We start from the raw sequence: 20,000 nt of genomic DNA, 5'->3' as shown, positions 1-20,000 counted from the left end.
GATACACATTCATCATGCATGTACACGATAAAGCCGACAAACGATGGTTTGAGGGGGCAAGCTGTGTTTATTGTCAGCCATGAAGATGATCAGTGTGTGTAACAAGGGAACTAACTCTCGTTAGTTACTTAACACATTAGTAGCAGTTGCTTCCCTTAGATGGTAACAGATTCTCAAACACTACATCTCTCCCCTTCTTGAATTTTAAGAAGTAAAATCCAAAATTACAAAATGGACAAGCAAAATGATAAGAAATGATATCTTCTGAAGATTAAAGAATGATGCCTAGAAGTAGAAATGTAATGCTGACTAGAAAATAATGTTTAACTTTACATTCAACAAGAAAAGTGTTCTCACGCCAAATCTTATGAAGTAATGCTTTAGCCTTATGAATTTTGAAAGTACTAACCAAATAATAATCAAAGTAGAAATTAGTGTACTTAGCTTCCCTTAGATGGTAACAGATTCTCAAACACTACATTACGATGCTTGCCGAGACCCCCATCAGTGCCCCACTACACAAAGCAAGTCGCGAGGGATTCCAAACGTGAGTTACAAGAGACATTCTGTAATTTCCTTAGTACACTCTAAATGCGGTTAGGCGTGTTTTGTTGTATTGTTTGTGACTCAACACTACATTTATTTACATTCCATACAGCGCCTCAGAAATTTTATTTGAAATGGGGGTGTTACGGGCATCCGAGCTTAAGAGTTGTCCGATCCTTTAACCTTCGCCCGACCGGGTTATCGACTACACACGGAAGACATCGTGGGGCCGTGTGGACCCATGCTTCTCAAAGAAGGAAAAATATGCATACCCTTCCGTAGACCCATGCTTTCCAAAGGAGCAAAAACGTGCATCCCCTTCCGTAGACGCCGTGGTTAAATTTCCGCGAGAAGTAATTACATTAAATTATTAATTTAATTATTATCGTGCGACTAAAGCTTCTCAAAAACGGAAAAAAAACGTGAATACCCTTCTGTAGACGTCGTGGGGCCGTGTGGACCCACATTGTTATGTATTAATTTCGCTCCACGCGACTTGCTTATTAACTCGAAAATTAAACAGATCGTAGAAAATGATGTTTAAAGCCAAAACCTGAAGGTGTGTGACTTATCTCCCTAGTTTTTATGTAAATTCCTTCAGTTTGAGAAACATGGGTCCGCACGGCCGAAAAAAACCACAACCTTGTGTAGTTTAAATTTGACCTTTGTTTTTTTTTTAATAACTTCTCGCTGAAATGTAATGATCTTTTAGAACAAAAGAGCTTTTTAGGTGTCTGCGGCATTGTTAAAAGCTCATTAAAAAAATCTAACTAGTTTAAGAGATATTTGCAATTAAACACCCTTCTGGGTCCACACGGACCCACGACGACCGGCGAAGATTAATGTCATAGTTATCAGCTTCTGTTGTAATCTGTGCTCGCACCTTATTTTGAATGTACACTGAAACACTCTGGAGAAACCCACATCAGCCAGACATGACGTATTTTGAAGGAGAAAAACAAATAGCAATTTGTTGTCGAACATTTGACGCCAAGAGTTCCAAAGTCGCTCTCCTGGCAAACGAGTTTGTGTCGCGCTAAGTTTTAGTCTGATTCGCTATTGCTCACATCTAGAGATTGTTTAGGGTGGACCTGGCGTAAAGTAAAACTAAATGTTCTTGCAACACGAAGTGATTAGCATAAAGAAAGTAAGTGCTTGTTGTAGGAATTGTCTTAATCGTTCATTCTTTATCGTTCACAATCTTTATTACATGTCGCTTTTAGCTCTCACAAGCAGTTCTAAACATTCACTCCGCATCTCATATCAACACCTGTAACTTAAATCATTGAAGTTGTGCGCTATCGCTTCTACGTCTGTGTCTAATGGTCAAGTAAACTTTGACAGTTTAAAAAAAATAAAAAAAATAAAAACTCCGCAGGCGAAAGATTTGTAGCTTTTGAGGTATTATTTCTCAAATGCATTTCAGTTGTAAGTGGACAGAGTGTAATAAATATCCTTTTCTCTAGAACCATTATAAGACATATAGGTGGTATGAAATCATTCCAATGTTATTAGACTGGAGATTTTGTGATTTCGAACCGGTTAATAATCTCCTTTTCCTTGGAGTGCCATGTTTCCTTTCCAAGCATTGGTATACGAACATTCCTGCGCTAAAAATAAAACGTAAAGTGAATTTTGACGCGTTTTGACAACAAGTGCGCATGCTCAGATAATGACACAGTGGTTTAGCTCTTCAAAGCCCATACTCTGAAAGTTACAGCACAATCATGGTTTACCCGGTTTTTCCAAAGCTTTATACAACCGTTTAACCTATATGGTAATTACATCTGACACACTTGGACATATAAGGAACATAAATTGCAACCAAAGAGTGCAATACATTGCAACTAACTTAATAGTATATGACGATTGCAAACTAAATGAAAACGTTTACACATGCTTGTTACTGGAGCTTACAAACTTGGAGCTTACGTTTTGCTGCTGAGTTACTGTTGAGTATCGCGTTTGTTTTAAGGGATATTGTATGTACGCAGCACAAGCAAAGAAGACCAACAACAGAAATCAGAGAAGAACAATTTAACTATAAGTTAAAATAAAAATGTTTTCCCTTGTAGGTGCCTTTGGGGTCGCCACTGGTGCGCAGTCAGCCAGCAAGGGGGACAATCGCCTACAGGCAGTACGCTCTGCTGCGAGCCAGGCCCGTTTCCATCGTCAACACGTCAGCTCGGGTAGTTCACAACCACGCTCACCGGTGTACGACGGTGACGGTTATCTTCTAGCAGAACCCCCGCTTTTCCTTCGGACAAAGAGACATACCTCTAAACCATTCTTTGCAGACTCCAAAGTCTAAATACACAAAGTCACTGCCGTACTCACGTTCGCTTGTAAGCTAAATGCAGGCACACAAAGCAATCTACACAGACGCTTTAATGTTGTCCTTAATTGGGCCCGAAGTCGACTTTGCAAAGACTTCGCGAAGTGATTTCACTGAAAACTCAGGACTGAAGCTCCTTGCAGCCAGCTTTGCAAAGCATACTTCGCGTAGTCGACTTCGCCCAATTAAGAGCAGGCTTTATCGATGTTGAAGATGTGGGACGTTGTATGCACCCAGAACAGGTACCATTTTGGGGTAAATTAGGTAATCGCAATAATGACAATACATTGCAGAGATCAACCGGATCAACAAGATCGACGGACCCTATGTTCATAACTGTGCATACCAATGCCAATGTTTGTTTTGTATTTTATAACGGGATAGGGTGATCACAAACTTAGTCGAATGTTACATAGGACCGCGTCATGCTATATCACAAACGTGTATGCGCTGTGCGCGGCTGAAAGGTAAAGCTGTCAATAAAAACATCCTTTCAGGATTATCTTACCACCCTCAACATCGATCGCTTGATAATTGGTCCTGTCCGTTTTTGTCAGGTCATATTTGAGGGTAACTTTATTTGCGTCGTGGTCTAGTGATCCCTGTAAAATAAATCTGTAATTCGAAGTGACCGGTCTTAACTGGCATACACAGTTTGAATGAAATGAAATGCTTGAATTGGCTGCACAATTTGTCGCAACAATATTTTTGTTGAGTTTAATTTCTTGCCCTGGAGTTTATGATGCCCATTTCGTGCAAATATAATATTTAAAACGTACTTGTAGACTTGATGGTCTACTATATTTAAACCGTGTAAGGTGTGTTCAGATTATTGCGTAATGAGCTATCCAGTGTGAATAGTACATGATTTTAGAGAGAAAAAAAATGTCTTCCACTGTGTCTGTGTTCAGACTGTTAGACACCTACTGCTTTTTTTCAACGGTTAAGGGGACAATTACTGTTCACACTGTTGATCAGTCCGGTTCGAAACTGCGTGTTCATCACTCAAAGCAAATGTGGAAAAAAATAGTTAGAAATACACATTTCTTTGAAATATCGTCTAAAATAATAAGTTCACATTGATGATCACACATTTGTTCTGTGTCTGTGGGTTTTAATAAATTCGTTATGGACTCGCTGTGGTCGAACAACAGGTTTAATCTGTCTGTCTGTGTGCCTGTATGTGTGTCTGTCTGTATGTTTGTATGTCTGTCTGCGTGTCTGTCTGTGTGCCTGTCTCTCAGTGTTCGTGTCTGTGTGTGTCTCTTTTCCTCTTGATTTTGGAAGGATGAATAATCATTGAAGAAAATTAGAGAGAGAGAGAGAGAGAGAAAGAGAGAGAGAGAGAGAGAGAGAGAGATAGAGAGAGAGGGAGGGAGAGAGAAAGAGAGAGAGAGAAAGAGAGAGAAAGAGAAAGAGAGAGAGAGAGAGAGAGAGAGAGAGAGAGAGAAGAGAGAGAGAGAGAGAGAGAGAGAGAGAGAGAGAGAGAGAGAGAGAGAGAGAGAGAGAGAGAGAGAGAGAGAGACGGCTAGATTGATAGCAGCAATTTTTACATTTACGTAAAAGACAAAACACGTTGTCGCGCTTATGGAAACATATTTGTTTGCAAACATTCAACCAAAGAAAATGAAAAGGTAAATGCAAATGAATAGCTTCTTACATGCAATGAAAGTGTAATAAACGTAAAATGATTTAGAAAATATTTGGGCACGTTTAAAAAATAAGAATACAACATTATTTTACCAACGACGAATTTTCTTCTTTTGTAGAGCAAAGTTGTGAAACATAATAAGCGGTAATAACACGGTACATGTTAACAATATGAACTAAAAATGCTTTGGACAATAATGTAATATCTCACAGACGAGAGTTGACTGCAATATGCAAGTAGACGAAAACTGCAATATGCAAGTAGACTAAAACTGCAATATATATGCAAGTAGACTAAAACTGCAATATGCAAGTAGACTAAAACTGCAATATGCAAGTAGACGAAAACTGCAATATGCAAGTAGACTAAAACTGCAATATGCAAGTAGACTAAAACTGCAATATGCAAGTAGACGAAAACTGCAATATGCAAGTAGACTAAAACTGCAATATGCAAGTAGACTAAAACTGCAATATGCAAGTAGACGAAAACTGCAATATGCAAGTAGACTAAAACTGCAATATGCAAGTAGACTAAAACTGCAATATGCAAGTAGACTAAAACTGCAATATGCAAGTAGACTAAAACTGCAATATGCAAGTAGACTAAGACTGCAATATGCAAGTAGACTAAAACTGCAATATGCAAGTAGACTAAAACTGCAATATGCAAGTAGACTAAAACTGCAATATGCAAGTAGACTAAGACTGCAATATGCAAGTAGACTAAGACTGCAATATGCAAGTAGACTAAGACTGCAATATGCAAGTAGACTAACACTGCAATATGCAAGTAGACTAAAACTGCAATATGCAAGTAGACTAAAACTGCAATATGCAAGTAGACTAAAACTGCAATATGCAAGTAGACTAAGACTGCAATATGCAAGTAGACTAAGACTGCAATATGCAAGTAGACTAAAACTGCAATATGCAAGTAGACGAAAACTGCAATATGCAAGTAGACTAAAACTGCAATATGCAAGTAGACGAAAACTGCAATATGCAAGTAGACTAAAACTGCAATATATATGCAAGTAGACTAAAACTGCAATATGCAAGTAGACTAAAACTGCAATATGCAAGTAGACGAAAACTGCAATATGCAAGTAGACTAAAACTGCAATATGCAAGTAGACTAAAACTGCAATATGCAAGTAGACTAAAACTGCAATATGCAAGTAGACTAAAACTGCAATATGCAAGTAGACTAAAACTGCAATATGCAAGTAGACGAAAACTGCAATATGCAAGTAGACTAAAACTGCAATATGCAAGTAGACTAAAACTGCAATATGCAAGTAGACTAAAACTGCAATATGCAAGTAGACTAAAACTGCAATATGCAAGTAGACTAAGACTGCAATATGCAAGTAGACTAAAACTGCAATATGCAAGTAGACTAAAACTGCAATATGCAAGTAGACTAAAACTGCAATATGCAAGTAGACTAAGACTGCAATATGCAAGTAGACTAAGACTGCAATATGCAAGTAGACTAAGACTGCACTATGCAAGTAGACTAACACTGCAATATGCAAGTAGACTAAAACTGCAATATGCAAGTAGACTAAAACTGCAATATGCAAGTAGACTAAAACTGCAATATGCAAGTAGACTAAGACTGCAATATGCAAGTAGACTAAGACTGCAATATGCAAGTAGACTAAGACTGCAATATGCAAGTAGACTAACACTGCAATATGCAAGTAGACTAAAACTGCAATATGCAAGTAGACTAAAACTGCAATATGCAAGTAGACTAAAACTGCAATATGCAAGTAGACTAAGACTGCAATATGCAAGTAGACTAAGACTGCAATATGCAAGTAGACTAAGACTGCAATATGCAAGTAGACTAAGACTGCAATATGCAAGTAGACTAAGACTGCAATATGCAAGTAGACGAAAACTGCACTTTAAAAATATCATCTTTTGAGTCCACTCATTAAATCAGAAGCAATCATAGAAAATACAGGGGCGGGGATGTAGCTCAGTCGGTAGCGCACTGGATTTGTATCCAGTTGGACGCTGTCAGCGTGAGTTCGTCCCCACGTTCGGCGAGAGATTTATTTCTCAGAGTCAACTTTGTGTGCAGACACCCCCGTGTGTACACGCAAGCACAAGACCAAGTGCGCACGAAAAAGATCCTGTAATCCATGTCAGAGTTCGGTGGGTTATAGAAACACGAACATACCCAGCATGCTTCCTCCGAAAACGGCGTATGGCTGCCTAAATGGCGGGGTAAAAAACGGTCATACACGTAAAATTCCACTCGTGCAAAAAACACGAGTGTACGTGGGAGTTTCAGCCCACGAACGCAGAAGAAGAAGAATAGAAAATACAAGGACACACATTATTGTTTACAACGGTCATATACAAGAAAGATGATAATTAAATAATCTAAAACAATCAGAAACTCATTCTAATGCGCAGGTAGCAGGTAGAAGGTTTGCCGGGAGCTGAAAATCGCGCGCGTGTGTGTGTGTGTGTGTGTGTGTGTGTGTGTGTGTGTGTGTGTGTGTGTGTGTGTGTGTGTGTGTGTGTGTGTGTGTGTGTGTGTGTATGTGTGTGTGTGTGTGTGTGTGTGTGTGTGTGTGTGAACGCGCGCGCGTGTGTGTGCACCCGCGGGCGTGTTTGTGTGTGTGAGTGCGCGCGTACGAACGAAATAACTACAGTCAACCTAGACTCTCCAGAGAGAATCACTTAACTAGATAAATTATCAGTTCTGCCGTAGATGTCGTTGCTGATCATCAAGCTGACGTTGGACCCTCGATACACCACGTTTGCTATGTCTGGATAAAACAGAAAAACAGATACACGCAATATCTTAAAAATAGAATATATTATTTCACTGTCTATGTTTTTCATATTGTGTCACGATCGGGTGACAGAGACCAAGAAAGTGTCACTCAGTGGAGTGCCTGTTCTTGGTCGATTATGATAGAAAGCGCCTGTACGTGATATTGGGCTACAGCAGAGTTTGCTGACAGTGCTCAATCAGCACGGATGTTTTGTAGCGCACGAGTTTCACAGTGGTTTTTTTTGCTGTCATAGGGCTGACGGTTTTTCGCTGACAGCGCGCACGGGATTTTCAGGGATTAAGTTTCTCGTGTCTTTTTTCTGCTTGGGAGGCAGAATTGTGTATAGCTGGACTGGTTTTGTGACAAGGTCAGTCACGTGTTATTGGCTAGGTTGTCTGAGAGAGACACAAGCACGGGGCACTTGACACCCAGCGGCAGAAGGGGAAGGATCTAATACACAGTTTCTAGAGTATGATGGTTTTTCACCGAATATTGTATTCGGCACTCTAGGGGAGCTTCCACTAGTTTTTCCTGTCTCACTGCCAGTACTTTGCTGAGGACAAGTCGTCAACTTTCCTTCGTCGGCGATGGCTTTCGCATAAGGATTCGACAAGGGGTTCTGGAGGTTTTTGGTCACTGTTGACGAACAGAGGCTGTTCCAGGGAGGAGGCGGACTTTGCTTCCATTGAGAGTACAATCATAGGCTTTTGAGGTAATAAATCATTATTTAACGCTGTTGATGAGTCTGTGTTGTGGAATGAAATACTCTCTGTTGTTCTTTCCAGGTTAGCGCATAATTTACTCTCTGTGACGCTAAAATACTAATCTGTAAATGGTTTTTGCAGATAGGGAGAGAAGGACGGAAAATGACTGTTTTGTTGTTGTAAAAAGTCCGTTTTGTGCAGGCCCACGTGCTCGATGAGATATTTAAAGATGACATGTTTTAAGGTGGTGGGTGAGGGGTAGCTGACATGTTTAGTGCACCGATGCTTTCTGTTTGCAGCCTTCGTTCGTTTCTTTCGGTTTCCTGTAACCGCTGCACGGCTGCCTTTGACGGGACACTGCTAGCTGCAGACGTTGGAGCTGGGACCTGAGGAAGCTACGCTAACCGGCTAACCAGCAGACCGGCTAACCAGCAGACCGGCTAACCAGCGAACCGGCTAACCAGCAACCCGGCTAACCAGCAACCCGGCTAACCAGCATACCGGCTAACCAGCATACAGAAAGAAAGCTAAGTGCACCATGTCTTACGCACCCCGTTGACCACCGTTGTCTTTTCTTATCTGTGATTACCTTGGAGTAGTGACAACGTGGGGTGTGTGACACCTGCATGAACTAGAGCTTTTTGAACAGAACATTCTCATTTTGACTGTATTTACACGGGTTCAGCGTGTTACTATAATTTTCTATATACTACTGGCATTTTGTCAGTGACCACGGGTTTTTTACGTGTTGAGAACGTAAAAGGAACATATTTTGAGTGAAGGCTCGAGGGAGGTGGCGAGTTTATACATAAACAGGCGTCTGAAACTTATACTTTTGTTGACTCTATTTAATTGTATGACTGCGAGAGTGGATCGTGGTGTGGTTAGTTAATTAGTAGTAATTAACCGGTTCATAATCACCTTAAGTGATATATTGAAACGTGACATATTGTCTATACATTCATCTTTACTTTATTTTGATGCGTAGCTTGTTTGATACTGTATATGTCATAATTGTGTTGCGCATCACATTACATGTTTATGTTTGTGGCCTTATACCTTTGTTTTCAAGAACCGAAGTAGGGTTTGTTTGTTTGTTTGCTTCTTGGTTTGCTGCTTTTGTTGTTGGTTTGCTGCTTTTCTGTGACTTGAAAGTTATAAACGCGGTTTTGAAATCGAACTTCGCACGATGGTACAATAACAATAAAAATAACAATAACAGCACTTTATTGTCCATTACAATATTACATAACAAGTCGCGTAAGGCGAAATTACTACATTTGGTCAAACTGTGGAACTCACAGAATGAAACCGAACGTAGTCCGCCGCTAGTGCAAAAGGCAGTGACAGTGACGAGCCTGTTTGGCGCTGTAGCGGTTGCGCTGTGCTTCATAGCACGCTTTACTGTACCTCTCTTCGTTTTAACTTTCTGAGCGTGTTTTTAATCCAAACATATCATATCTATATGTTTTTGGAATCAGGAACCAACAAGGAATAAGATGAAACAGTTTTTAAAACAATTTCGAAAATTTAATTTTTATGATCATCTTTATATTTTTATTTTTCAGAGCTTGTTTTTAATCCAAATATAACATATTTATATGTTTTTCGAATGATAAAATGATGAAGAATAAGATGAACGTAAATTTGGATCGTTTTATAATTTTTTTATTTTTTTTGCAATTTTAAGATTTTTAATGACCAAAGTCATTAATTATTTTTAAGCCACCAAGCTGAAATGCAATACCGACGTCCGGCCTTCATTGAAGATTGCTTGGCCAAATTTTCAATCAATTTGATTGAAAAATAAGGGTGTGACAGTGCCGCCTCAACTTTTACAAAAAGCCCGATATGACGTCATCAAAGGTATTTATCGGAAAAAAGAAAAACAGTTTTGGGGATATCATTCCCAGGAACTCTCATGTCAAATGTCATAAAGATCGGTCCAGTACTTTAGTCTGAATCGCTCTACACACACACACGCACAGACAGACATACACACACACAGACACACACACACACACACACACACACACACACACACACACACACACACACACACACACACACACTCACACATACACCACGACCCTCGTCTCGATTCCCCCTCTAGGTCAAAACATTTAGTCAAAACTTGACTAAATGAAAAAATGGAAAATTTTCTTCGGCACACCCTACCTGCCTGTTAACGATTATAACAACAATTGTATAGGACAACACACATAAAACATAAAACATTTGTAACAATAAAAAAAGCTCCTCCCCCCGCCACACACACCCATACACACACACACATACACACACCCACATACGCATGTACGTGAGTACACACACACACACACACACACACATATATACACACATATATATACACACACACACACACACACACATACATATATATATATATATATATATATAAGAGAGAGAGAGAGAGAGAGAGAGAGAGAGACAGAGACAGAGAGAGAGACAGAGAGAGAGAGAGAGAGAGAGAGAGAGAGAGAGAGAGAGAGAGAGAGAGAGAGAAAGAACTGCATAATTTACCTTCAGATAATGCTGCATGCACTGGTAAAGCACATCTGCCGTTGTTGCTTGTTTTCCACAAAACCGCTCCTTCAGATGGTGTTTGACTTCTTTCAGTAAATCCAGAATGTCCTTTTTTGTACTTTCGTCACCTCCCAGCTAGCAAGCTTTCGTCGGCCGACTGACGATTTCAGTCGGGTGACGTCGTCAAATGTCGTGTGTCGACGTCCGTTGTCGCGCCGATATCGTTTTGACTGTGTGTAAAACTCGGCAAATGTATGTAATAAACCCCGACATCGGCCCGACGCAATGTTGCTGTCGATAAAAATATGCAGAGTTACGGGAGATAACAACTTGAATTTATTATCATTATTTTAACATTTGTTACGTCCCCTGTTCAAGCGTCGGGAACGGCGTGACATGACTCTGCAAATGCGAAACTAAATTATTCATATTTGTTGACTTTTTCACATAGGAGTAGGATAATTAATTGTAAGTTTTGTTTGTATATTTGCAATCAAATACAGCATGAGCTCAAACCATGAGTTTTACATTTTAAAAATACGCCATCATATATACTTGAAATACTCTAATAGCTTTCCTTACGGTACAAACAAGATTGAGTGTGAACATGGCCGGCTAGCTGCTACTTTCCCGCGTGAGCGAAGTTTATTTGTTTTCTTAGTTCAAGTTAATATCGAAAGAAGAGACATTCGCAAGTTGGACAGCACATTGATGATATGTTATCCGAGACGAATGTCGCCTCGGGATCTCAATCTGAGTGCTGGTCCCAGTGCCACGTGGTGGCGGTGATAGTTGACAAGTTAAAATTGTGTAGCCAAGGACGGATGGAAACCTACAGGTGTGTTCAAGCTGTTAACGTCAACTCGAGGACAACCGACGGATCCAGCGAGTAAGTGATTTTGTTTTTTTTTGCTTTAATGTTAGTTTTGCTGTTATACAGTGGGGGGGGGGGGGGGAGTACATACTGCTGTATCTGTATATATAGATGTAGTTGTTTTGTCCTGTTACAGTGGGGGGGGGGGGGGGGGGGGTGGAGTACATACTCATGATACTGCTGAATCTGTAGCTGTAAGTGTGGTTTGCACTGTTACACTTGGGGGGTGGGGTGTATGTATACTGATGTATCTGTGGCTGTAGGTGTGTGTATTGCATTGTAACACTTGGGGGGGGGGGGTACATACTGATCTATCTGTAGCTGGTGGTGTGTTTTGCACTGTTACACACTTGAGGGGGGGGGGGGGTGTACATACTAACTGCTGAATCTGTAGCCGTATGTGTGTTCTGCACAGTGACACTAGGGGGGGGGGGGGGGAGGGGGTTGTACATACTGCTGAATCTGTAGCTGTAGGTGTGTTTTGTACTGTTACACTTGGGGGGGGAGGGGGGGGTGTGCATACTGATGTATATGCTTGGCGCTGGTGGACAATATTCACTTTTTTGGCCAAAAACACACTTTTTTTGGCCAAAAACGTACATTATTGGCAAAAAAGTGTGTTTTTGGCCAAAACTTTTAAGTGCAAAGTTTTGGCCAAAAAAATATTTGGCCAAATCTAAAACATTTGGCCAAAAAAGTGTTTTGGCCAAATGTTTTAGATTTGGCCAAAAAAATATTTGGCCAAAACTTTTGCATTGAAAGTTTTGGCCAAAAAATAGTTTTGGCCAAAACTTCATTTTTTGGCCAAATCTTTGAGTACCCCTTGGCGCTGATGGACAATATTCATTTTTTTGGCCAAAAACGCCAGTTTTGGCCCAAAAAGCAAAGTTTTGGCCAAAAAAGTATAGTTTTGGCCAAAAACGCCAGTTTTGGCCAAAAACGCCAGTTTTGGCCAGTTTTGGCCAAAAAAATGATAGTTTTGGCCAAAAAAGTGAAAATTGTCCACCAGCGCCAAGCTGCTTGGCGCTGGTGGACAATATTCACTTTTTTTGGCCCAAAACACACTTTTATGGCCAAAACTGGCGGTTTTGGCCAAAAAAGCAAAGTTTTGGCCAAAAAAGTATAGTTTTGGCCAAAAACGCCAGTTTTGACCAAAACCGCCAGTTTTGGCCAAAACCACCAGTTTTGGCCAAAACCACCAGTTTTGGCCAAAAAATTTGTTTTTGGCCAAAAACACACTTTTTTGGCCAAAAACGTACATTTTTGGCCAAAAAAGCAAAGTTTTGGCCAAAAAAGTATAGTTTTGGCCCAAAACGCCAGTTTTGGCCAAAAACGCCAGTTTTGGCCAAAACCGCCAGTTTTGGCCAAAAAGTGCGTTTTTGGCCAAACAAGTGAATATTGTTCACCAGCGCCAAGCTGCTTGGCGCTGGTGGACAATATTCACTTATTTTGCCAAAAACACACTTTTTTGGCCAAAACTGGCGGTATTGGCCAAAAAAGCAAAGTTTTGGCCAAAAAGCAAAGTTTTGGCCAAAAAAGCAAAGCTTTGGCCAAAAAGAGATTTGGCCAAAAAAGTGAATATTGTCCACCAGCGCCAGCAAATACAAAAGATTTGGTCAAAAAAAGATTTGGCCAAACAAAAAAGATTTGGCCAAAAAAGTGAAGATTTGGCCAAATCTATTTTGTTTGGCCAAATCTTTTTTTGGCCAAATCTTTTTGTGGCAGAAGTTTGGCCAAATCTCCCGTTTTAGCTGACATAAACAGTTTTGGCCAAAACTTTTACATAGAAAGTTTTGGCCAAAAAAAAGTTATAGCCAAATCTATTTTATTTGGTCAAATGTGTGGTTTTTTTGGCCAAATCTTTGTCTTTATTGTCCACCAGCGCCAAGCATAGATGTAACTGTAGCTGTAGCTGTAGGTGTGTTATGTACTGTTACAGTAGGGGGGGGGGGGGGGGTTGAACATACTGCTGTTTTTGTAGCTGTAGGTGTGTTTTGCACACAGGGGAGGGGGGGGGGGGGATTGGGGTTGTGTATACTGCTGTATCAGTAGCTCTAGGTGTGTTTTGCACTCTGCACGAGGGAAGGGGGTGGAGTGTTATATGTTTTGTACTGTTACAGTGGTGGCAGCGGGGGGAGGGGGTGTACATAATTCTGAATCTGTAGCTGTAAATGAGTTTTGTACTGTTACAGTGGGGGCGGGGGGGGGGGGGGGGGGTTGGGGGTTGTACATATTAATGCTGTAGCTGTAGGTGTGTTTTGCACTGTTACACTGGGGGGGGGGGGGGGGTTGTACACACTGCTGTATCTGTAGCAGTAGGTGCGATTTGTGCCGTTACAGTTGGGGGGGGGGGGGTACATACTGCTGTAGCTGTAGGTGTTTTTTTGCACTGTTACACTTGGGTTGGGGGAGGGGGGGTTGTACATACTGCTGAATCTGTAGCTGTAAGTGTGTTTTGCACTGTTACATTGGGGGGGGGGGGGTATACATACTGCTGTATCTGTAGCTGTAGGTGTGTTTTGTACTGTTACTAAGGGGGAGGGGGTGTACATACGGCTGTAGCTGTAAGTAACTTTTGCACTATTACACTTGGGGGGTTGTACATACTGCTGAATCTGTTGCTGTAGGTGTGTTTTATACTGTAATACTGAGGGGGGGGGGGGGTTGTACATACGGCTGTATCTGTAGCTGTAGGTGTGTTTTGTACTGTTACAGTGAGGGCGGGGGGGGGGGGGGTGGGGGTCTACATACTGCTGTATCTGTAGCTGGTGTTGTGTTTTGCACTGTTACACTGGGGGGGGGGGGGGGGTGTACATACTGCTGTATCTGTATCTGTAGGTTTGTTTTCCACTGTAACACTGGGGGGAGGGGGATTGTACTGCTGTAGCTGTAGCTTTAAGTGAATTTTGCACTGTTACACTTGGGGGGCGGGGGGGGGGGGGGGTACATACTGCTGTAGCTGCACCCAGCCAGCAAGACATTAGCGGCCGATAATCGGCCGAACACCCTTCAAAAAGTCGGGCCGGTGATGTCAAAAGATACGACGCGGGTGTTGGCCCGACTAACTTTTGCAAAGAGGCAAAGAGGCGGCCGACAGGCGGCCGAACACCTGTACTATGGCGGCACGCATCCGGTCCGATGTTAATCGGCCCGATGGCTTTTTGGACCTGCGGGCCGACATCGTCCCGATGTCTTCCCGCTGAAATCGATATCTTCCCGATGTCGGCATAAGGTGTCGGGCCGCAGGTCCAACAAGTCATCGGGCCGATTAACATCGGACCGGATGCGTGCCGCCATAGTACAGGTGTTCGGCCGCCTGTCGGCCGCCTCGTTGCCTCTTTGCAAAAGTTAGTCGGGCCAACACCCGCGTCGTATGTTTTGACGTCACCGGCCCGACTTTTTGAAGGGTGTTCGGCCGATTATCGGCCGCTAATGTCTTGCTGGCTGGGCTCCCACTTCAATGTTGAAACGCGGACTTCTTTGTTTTGCACTTGAGTTGTCTAAGTTCATGTTGACGGCCATATTATTATCCACTTTCACTTTTCAGTTTTGATCCTGCGAACTAGCTAGTGAACTCGATGGACTGATGTGTACGGAATAACTGAGCGGGAAAACCTGAAATAAAGTCTTATAAGACGAGTCATTATGGCGGACAGGACAGGGCAGCCTGCGTCTCGTCTGAGGATGTCAAGCTTGCCTGTCTTGGCTCAGTGTCATAGACAATGATCTAAGAAGACTTTGGTATTGCGTTCGCTTTCAACACATACTAATATCTCTTGCAGAACAACATTCCGGTGTGTGGAGACAGTAACTAGGTTAAACTCCAACGTTGGAGACATGTGGTGGCTTTTATTGTTTAATCAATATGTTTACGCACGCACGCACACACACACACACACACACACACACACACACACACACATAAACACACACACACACACACACACACACACACACACACACACATAAACACACACATAAACACGCGCACACGCGCACACATACACAGAAGAGAGAGAGAGATTCAGATGGATAACAAGGAACGCCGGAACGGTTCTCTCCGTCACTGTCTGTCTGTATATGTGTGTGCGTGCGTGCGTTTGTGTGTGTGTGTGAGTGTGTTTGTGGGGGTGGGTGTGTGTGAGTATGTATGTCGGTGTGTCTCAGCCCCCTCTCTCTCTCTCTCTCTCTCTCTCTCTCTCTCTCTCTCTCTCTCTCTCTCTCTCTCTCTCTCTCTCTGTCTGTCTCTCTCTCCTTCTCTCTCTCTCTCCTTCTCTCTCTCTCTCTCTCTCTCTCTCTCTCTCTCTCTCTCTCATGGGCCACTCATTGCAACGAGCGGGTCCCGTTATCTTGTTGACACAACTGTGTAACAGAAAGTGCCAGCAGATGCTTTGGCAGGGCTGGCATGCGTCTGGACCCCCTGAATTCAGTTACTGTTTACAGAGCTAAATCTGTTGACCAGACACATTTTACTAGGAAGTCCTTAGTCAAGAATTTGGCGCGAATATTTAACTCTATGTCATGTTGGTTGATCGTTTTCCGGCACTAAGGGTTATCCCATTGTGAAGGGTGGGGTAGAGCCTCTTACATTGGACATCCTTGCAAGTGCAATTCATAGTATGATGGAGATGCTTCTTTACCCATCCAAATTGGATTCTTCCAAACGGTCAGCTGGTCGACGAATCTTGCAGGCGAAGAGAAGAAAATTTGGAGGGAACCGTTATTCTAAGCCGTGAAGCAAGCGTTCGGTCATACAAAGGTTTTTCATCATGGCTGAGAAAAAAGATTCGTTGTGACTGTGGAACTTTCGTCGGATGAATTAGTCAGGTTGGAGGCATTTTTCCAGCAAAGTGATGTTGACTTTGATATTTCTGTTGATACTGATACTGCGGGATCGACTAGTTATTCACAAATGTCGGAATGTGCAGCAAACCAGGACCCGCCTTTTTATATTCCCGCGCTGGAGGGACGAGAAAGGTGTCCGTTTTGCTTTGCACAGCCCTGTGTGACGCATGAGGACTTTCGTCAAGGATGGTGGCCGATGGAAAATGTTGAACCACACCGGAAAAATCTTCTGTTCAGAAAAGACCTGTACAGAAGATTCTGGACAATGCTTTACCACCGAGGAGTCTGGAATCTACCTGAATACATTGTGAAGAAAGAAAACGCATTGGAGCTCGACGCACACAGAAGGAAATGTGTATGGAGTAAAGATAGAGACAAACGCGACATCATGCCGAACTGTGTGATATCTCTTATACGGACATGGTTCCCAAATCCAGCTTGCACCGCCTACATGGGTAATTTGTGGGAATAGACAGAAATCGTCAAGACCTGTAACGCTCGTGTTTTTTTTTTAAATGCCTGCATTCCATTCATCTTTGCAAAAAGGTTGAACTGAATGTTCGTGTGTGTGTGTCTCGGTTGAGAAGTAGATCCTGATGTTTTCAAAATAATTTTAAATTTCCTTTTCATGGTCATCTCAACACGAAAATCATAACTTACAGGGCGTATAAAACAAAAAAAATATTATGTTCACAAATTAAAAATAAAAACGGACAAAAAGTAGCAGGAAGAATTCAGATGAACATTGGATATAAAAAGCGGTCAACTCTGTGCTTTCTCAGTGCTCAACGGCGAACGTTGGTGTTAGGTATCAGCTCCAGCGGCAGTGGCCGCCAGTGACCGGAACGTTGGGGTCGTACGTCATCTGGATGACGTATTCCAGGTGGTGGGTGCTTACAGCAGGAACTATTTTTAGGATTCGGACGTTGCCTACGGCTATCATTGGCGCCGCCCACTTTGGTTGACTGACAGCCGTTTGATTTTGAATTCAAACTTGGTGAGTGAGAATTTTTTTCTGAAAAAGCATGTTAGAAGGTTGTTTGTGATAAAATTTTGAACTGCATGTGTAGTGTTTATGCAGATGTAATCACTCGCACAATTTTGTGATTGTTGTTGTACTGCTGCCGTCGTACTTTACAAAAACTTGGTTCAAGCGAGAGCTCGTTCCATCAAAGCACCCAATCACAAACTGGTCGTGGCACGCGCCAATCTGCTTTTATACCCGGCCCTCGGCCTTTAAAGCGTGTATCCAAAGAAAACGGGTGGTGGGGGGTTTTGAAGGGGTACAAGCAGTTGACTGGTTTGTGTCGTGTTTGGTATGTAGACGGCAGGTCAGGTGTCAAGATCAGGTCAGGGGTCGCGCGAAGGATTGTGGTCCAGTTCTCACCTCGCCGATTCGCCGGGGAAGACGATTTCATGTTGTTCGGTTTCTAAGCTCCAGAAAAGTAAATAAAGAAGATACCAAAGGGAGATTTCCTACAATTTGATCTGCACAGCGTGTTTCCAATGTCCACGCGAGGAAGAGCTGTCGAAAGCGCGGCAGTCAGTGTCGATCTTGCAGCCGTATCCCGGTAAGTCACAGACAGATCTAGTGTCTTCCACTCTGATAACGTGTCACCTACTGTTAATCCGTTTTGTTTTAATTTCTTTTTATTTCAGCAGACACGGATGTCAAACACAGTGCTAGGCAGTCACCTCCAGTTAAACGAGTTGATCTGAAGTGCCTGTATTGTTTCGATGTCTTTGCTCGTGGTTCGACTGATTTATGTGAATTTCAAGACTTGCAGTAGAGTCTCAAGTTAAGTTTACTCTGCCCGAAAAAAACTGTCCACCATTTACTTGAACATGCAGATATAAGGAAACGGAATGAATCTGTTCTCAAAGTCAAAATGATCACGATTTTTTCCTCAGATTCAAAACATGCACTGTCATGGTTTTGTCTGTACAATTTAGTAAGTCTTAAGTACTTTGCAACAACTTCCTTGAACGTGAAAGACAGTTTTTGAATGCTAGATCTGTATCGCGTTTCATTCCAGACTCGATCCTCTCTTTGATTGTAGATCTACTGTTTGCTGTTTACGCACTATCATATGATTCGCTATGTAACGTTTGGTAAGCTTACCTTGCAACAGCTTTCTTGTCTTTGTTGGCATTTCTGGCTGTGTTGACCGTCAGAATTATTTTAAGAACCAGGCTGCTGCAGTCGACATGTTTCGCATATTGTAGGGTTACCATGCTGCATCTAGGTAAAGTGGCTTGTATAACCTGACTATTCTGTTTCAAAACACTGTTTATATTTGTGTAGGTTGTAGTCATCATAACTAATCGCATTTTGCCATTTGTTTCAGAAAGGAGGTTAACCTACAACAAGATCGACGCTATGTCAGATATATGCCTCAGCCACATGAAGACTTCCGAATTTAGATCTACTCGGCATGGTGACAAGTCTTGATGAAAAGTATAGGACTGAGGACAGCAGTGGAAAAAGTGCCCACATGGCAGGTACCTAACCCATTACCCTAGTCATTTTATCTGTTTGCCTTCTTTTGAAAATTATACATGGAGTTGATATGATGCGTTAGTTTTAACTCTCTGTGTGTGTGTGTGTGTGTGTGTGTGTGTGTGTGTGTGTGTGTGTGTGTGTGTGTGTGTGTGTTTGTGTGTGTGTGTGTGTTACGGAGTGAGTGAGTTTGTGTTATGTTACTGTTTGTTGATTTCTTACGGGAGCCTTGAAGGCTTCGCCTCTTGTTTATTATTATTTTTTTTTAATTCTCGTTCATACACACATAGAAATACATATCATGATTTGTAATCAGTAACAAGAATGTTGTTTTCATTGTTTTCTCTCTCTCTCTCACTCTCTCTCCCTCTCTCTCTCTCTCCCTCTCTCTCTCTCTCTCTCTCTTTCTCTCTCTCTCTCTCTCTCTCTCTCCCTCTCTCTCTCTCTCTCCCTCTCTCTCTCTCTCTCTCTCTCTCTCTCTCTCTCTCTCTCTCTCTCTCTCTCTCTCTCTATCCCTCTCTCTCTCCCCCGGTGTCACCTTGTCACAAGTCGTGTGGTGCGAGAAAAATGTATCCCATTTAAATATTATAAAACCCCAAGCACTTTTAGACTCAGCTTGCTCCTGGCTTCCCCTCAAGAAACTGTTGTTAGAAATGTATCCTTGTATTTGTATAAAGCCTCTAAATTAAGAGATGTTGTAACCTCTTAGTTAAATAACGTGTAATGTATGTTTTAATCCGTAGTGTTGTGCGATTGTTATGTTGTATCTTTTTTTGCACCTGATGAGTTAAATTATTTGCAACGTTAATCATTTGTTCACACTCCGATCCTTCATAAGGGGCTATGGCCTATTGAATAAATTATCTGCGTCTGCGTCTGCGTCTGCGTCTGCGTCTCTCTCTCTCTCTCTCAGTCTTTCTCTCTCTCTCTCTCTCTCTGTGTCTCTCTCTCTCTCTCTTTTCTCTACACTCATACACATTCAACTCCCACACCCTCACTCACACACATGAATATATACTTGCACAATTTCACATTTCCAGAGCTAAAGCTTGAAAACCCATTTTCTCAAAAACTATTGGGTGGATTGAAATTAAAGTACATGTATGTGTGATGGGTTCTTTATTATTTTCAACTTTGCCATACAATTTGAGGTACACCATCGCCTGGTTTCATGGCCTTGAAAAACAAACAGGAA

At 42.0% G+C, this 20,000-nt stretch overlaps 2 protein-coding genes across 2 annotated transcripts in view; both read left to right on the top strand.

Moving 5' to 3' along the window:
* Window positions 1-4,052, top strand: part of LOC138972158 (uncharacterized) — an 8,170-nt gene extending 4,118 nt beyond the window's left edge. The window contains exon 5 of the mRNA XM_070344917.1: window positions 2,622-4,052. Coding sequence (XP_070201018.1) covers window positions 2,622-2,857 — 236 coding nt within the window. The 3' untranslated portion in view covers window positions 2,858-4,052. The remainder of the gene's footprint in view (window positions 1-2,621) is intronic.
* Window positions 1-20,000, top strand: part of LOC138972755 (hexokinase type 2-like) — a 289,080-nt gene that overhangs the window by 247,153 nt on the left and 21,927 nt on the right. The gene's annotated exons all lie outside the window — the stretch shown is intronic.

The sequence above is a fragment of the Littorina saxatilis genome, linkage group LG8 (assembly GCF_037325665.1).
Source record: "Littorina saxatilis isolate snail1 linkage group LG8, US_GU_Lsax_2.0, whole genome shotgun sequence".
NCBI lineage: Eukaryota > Metazoa > Mollusca > Gastropoda > Littorinimorpha > Littorinidae > Littorina > Littorina saxatilis.
Note: the sequence above shows the minus strand (reverse complement) of the source record. Positions and strands in the feature narration are given on the sequence as shown.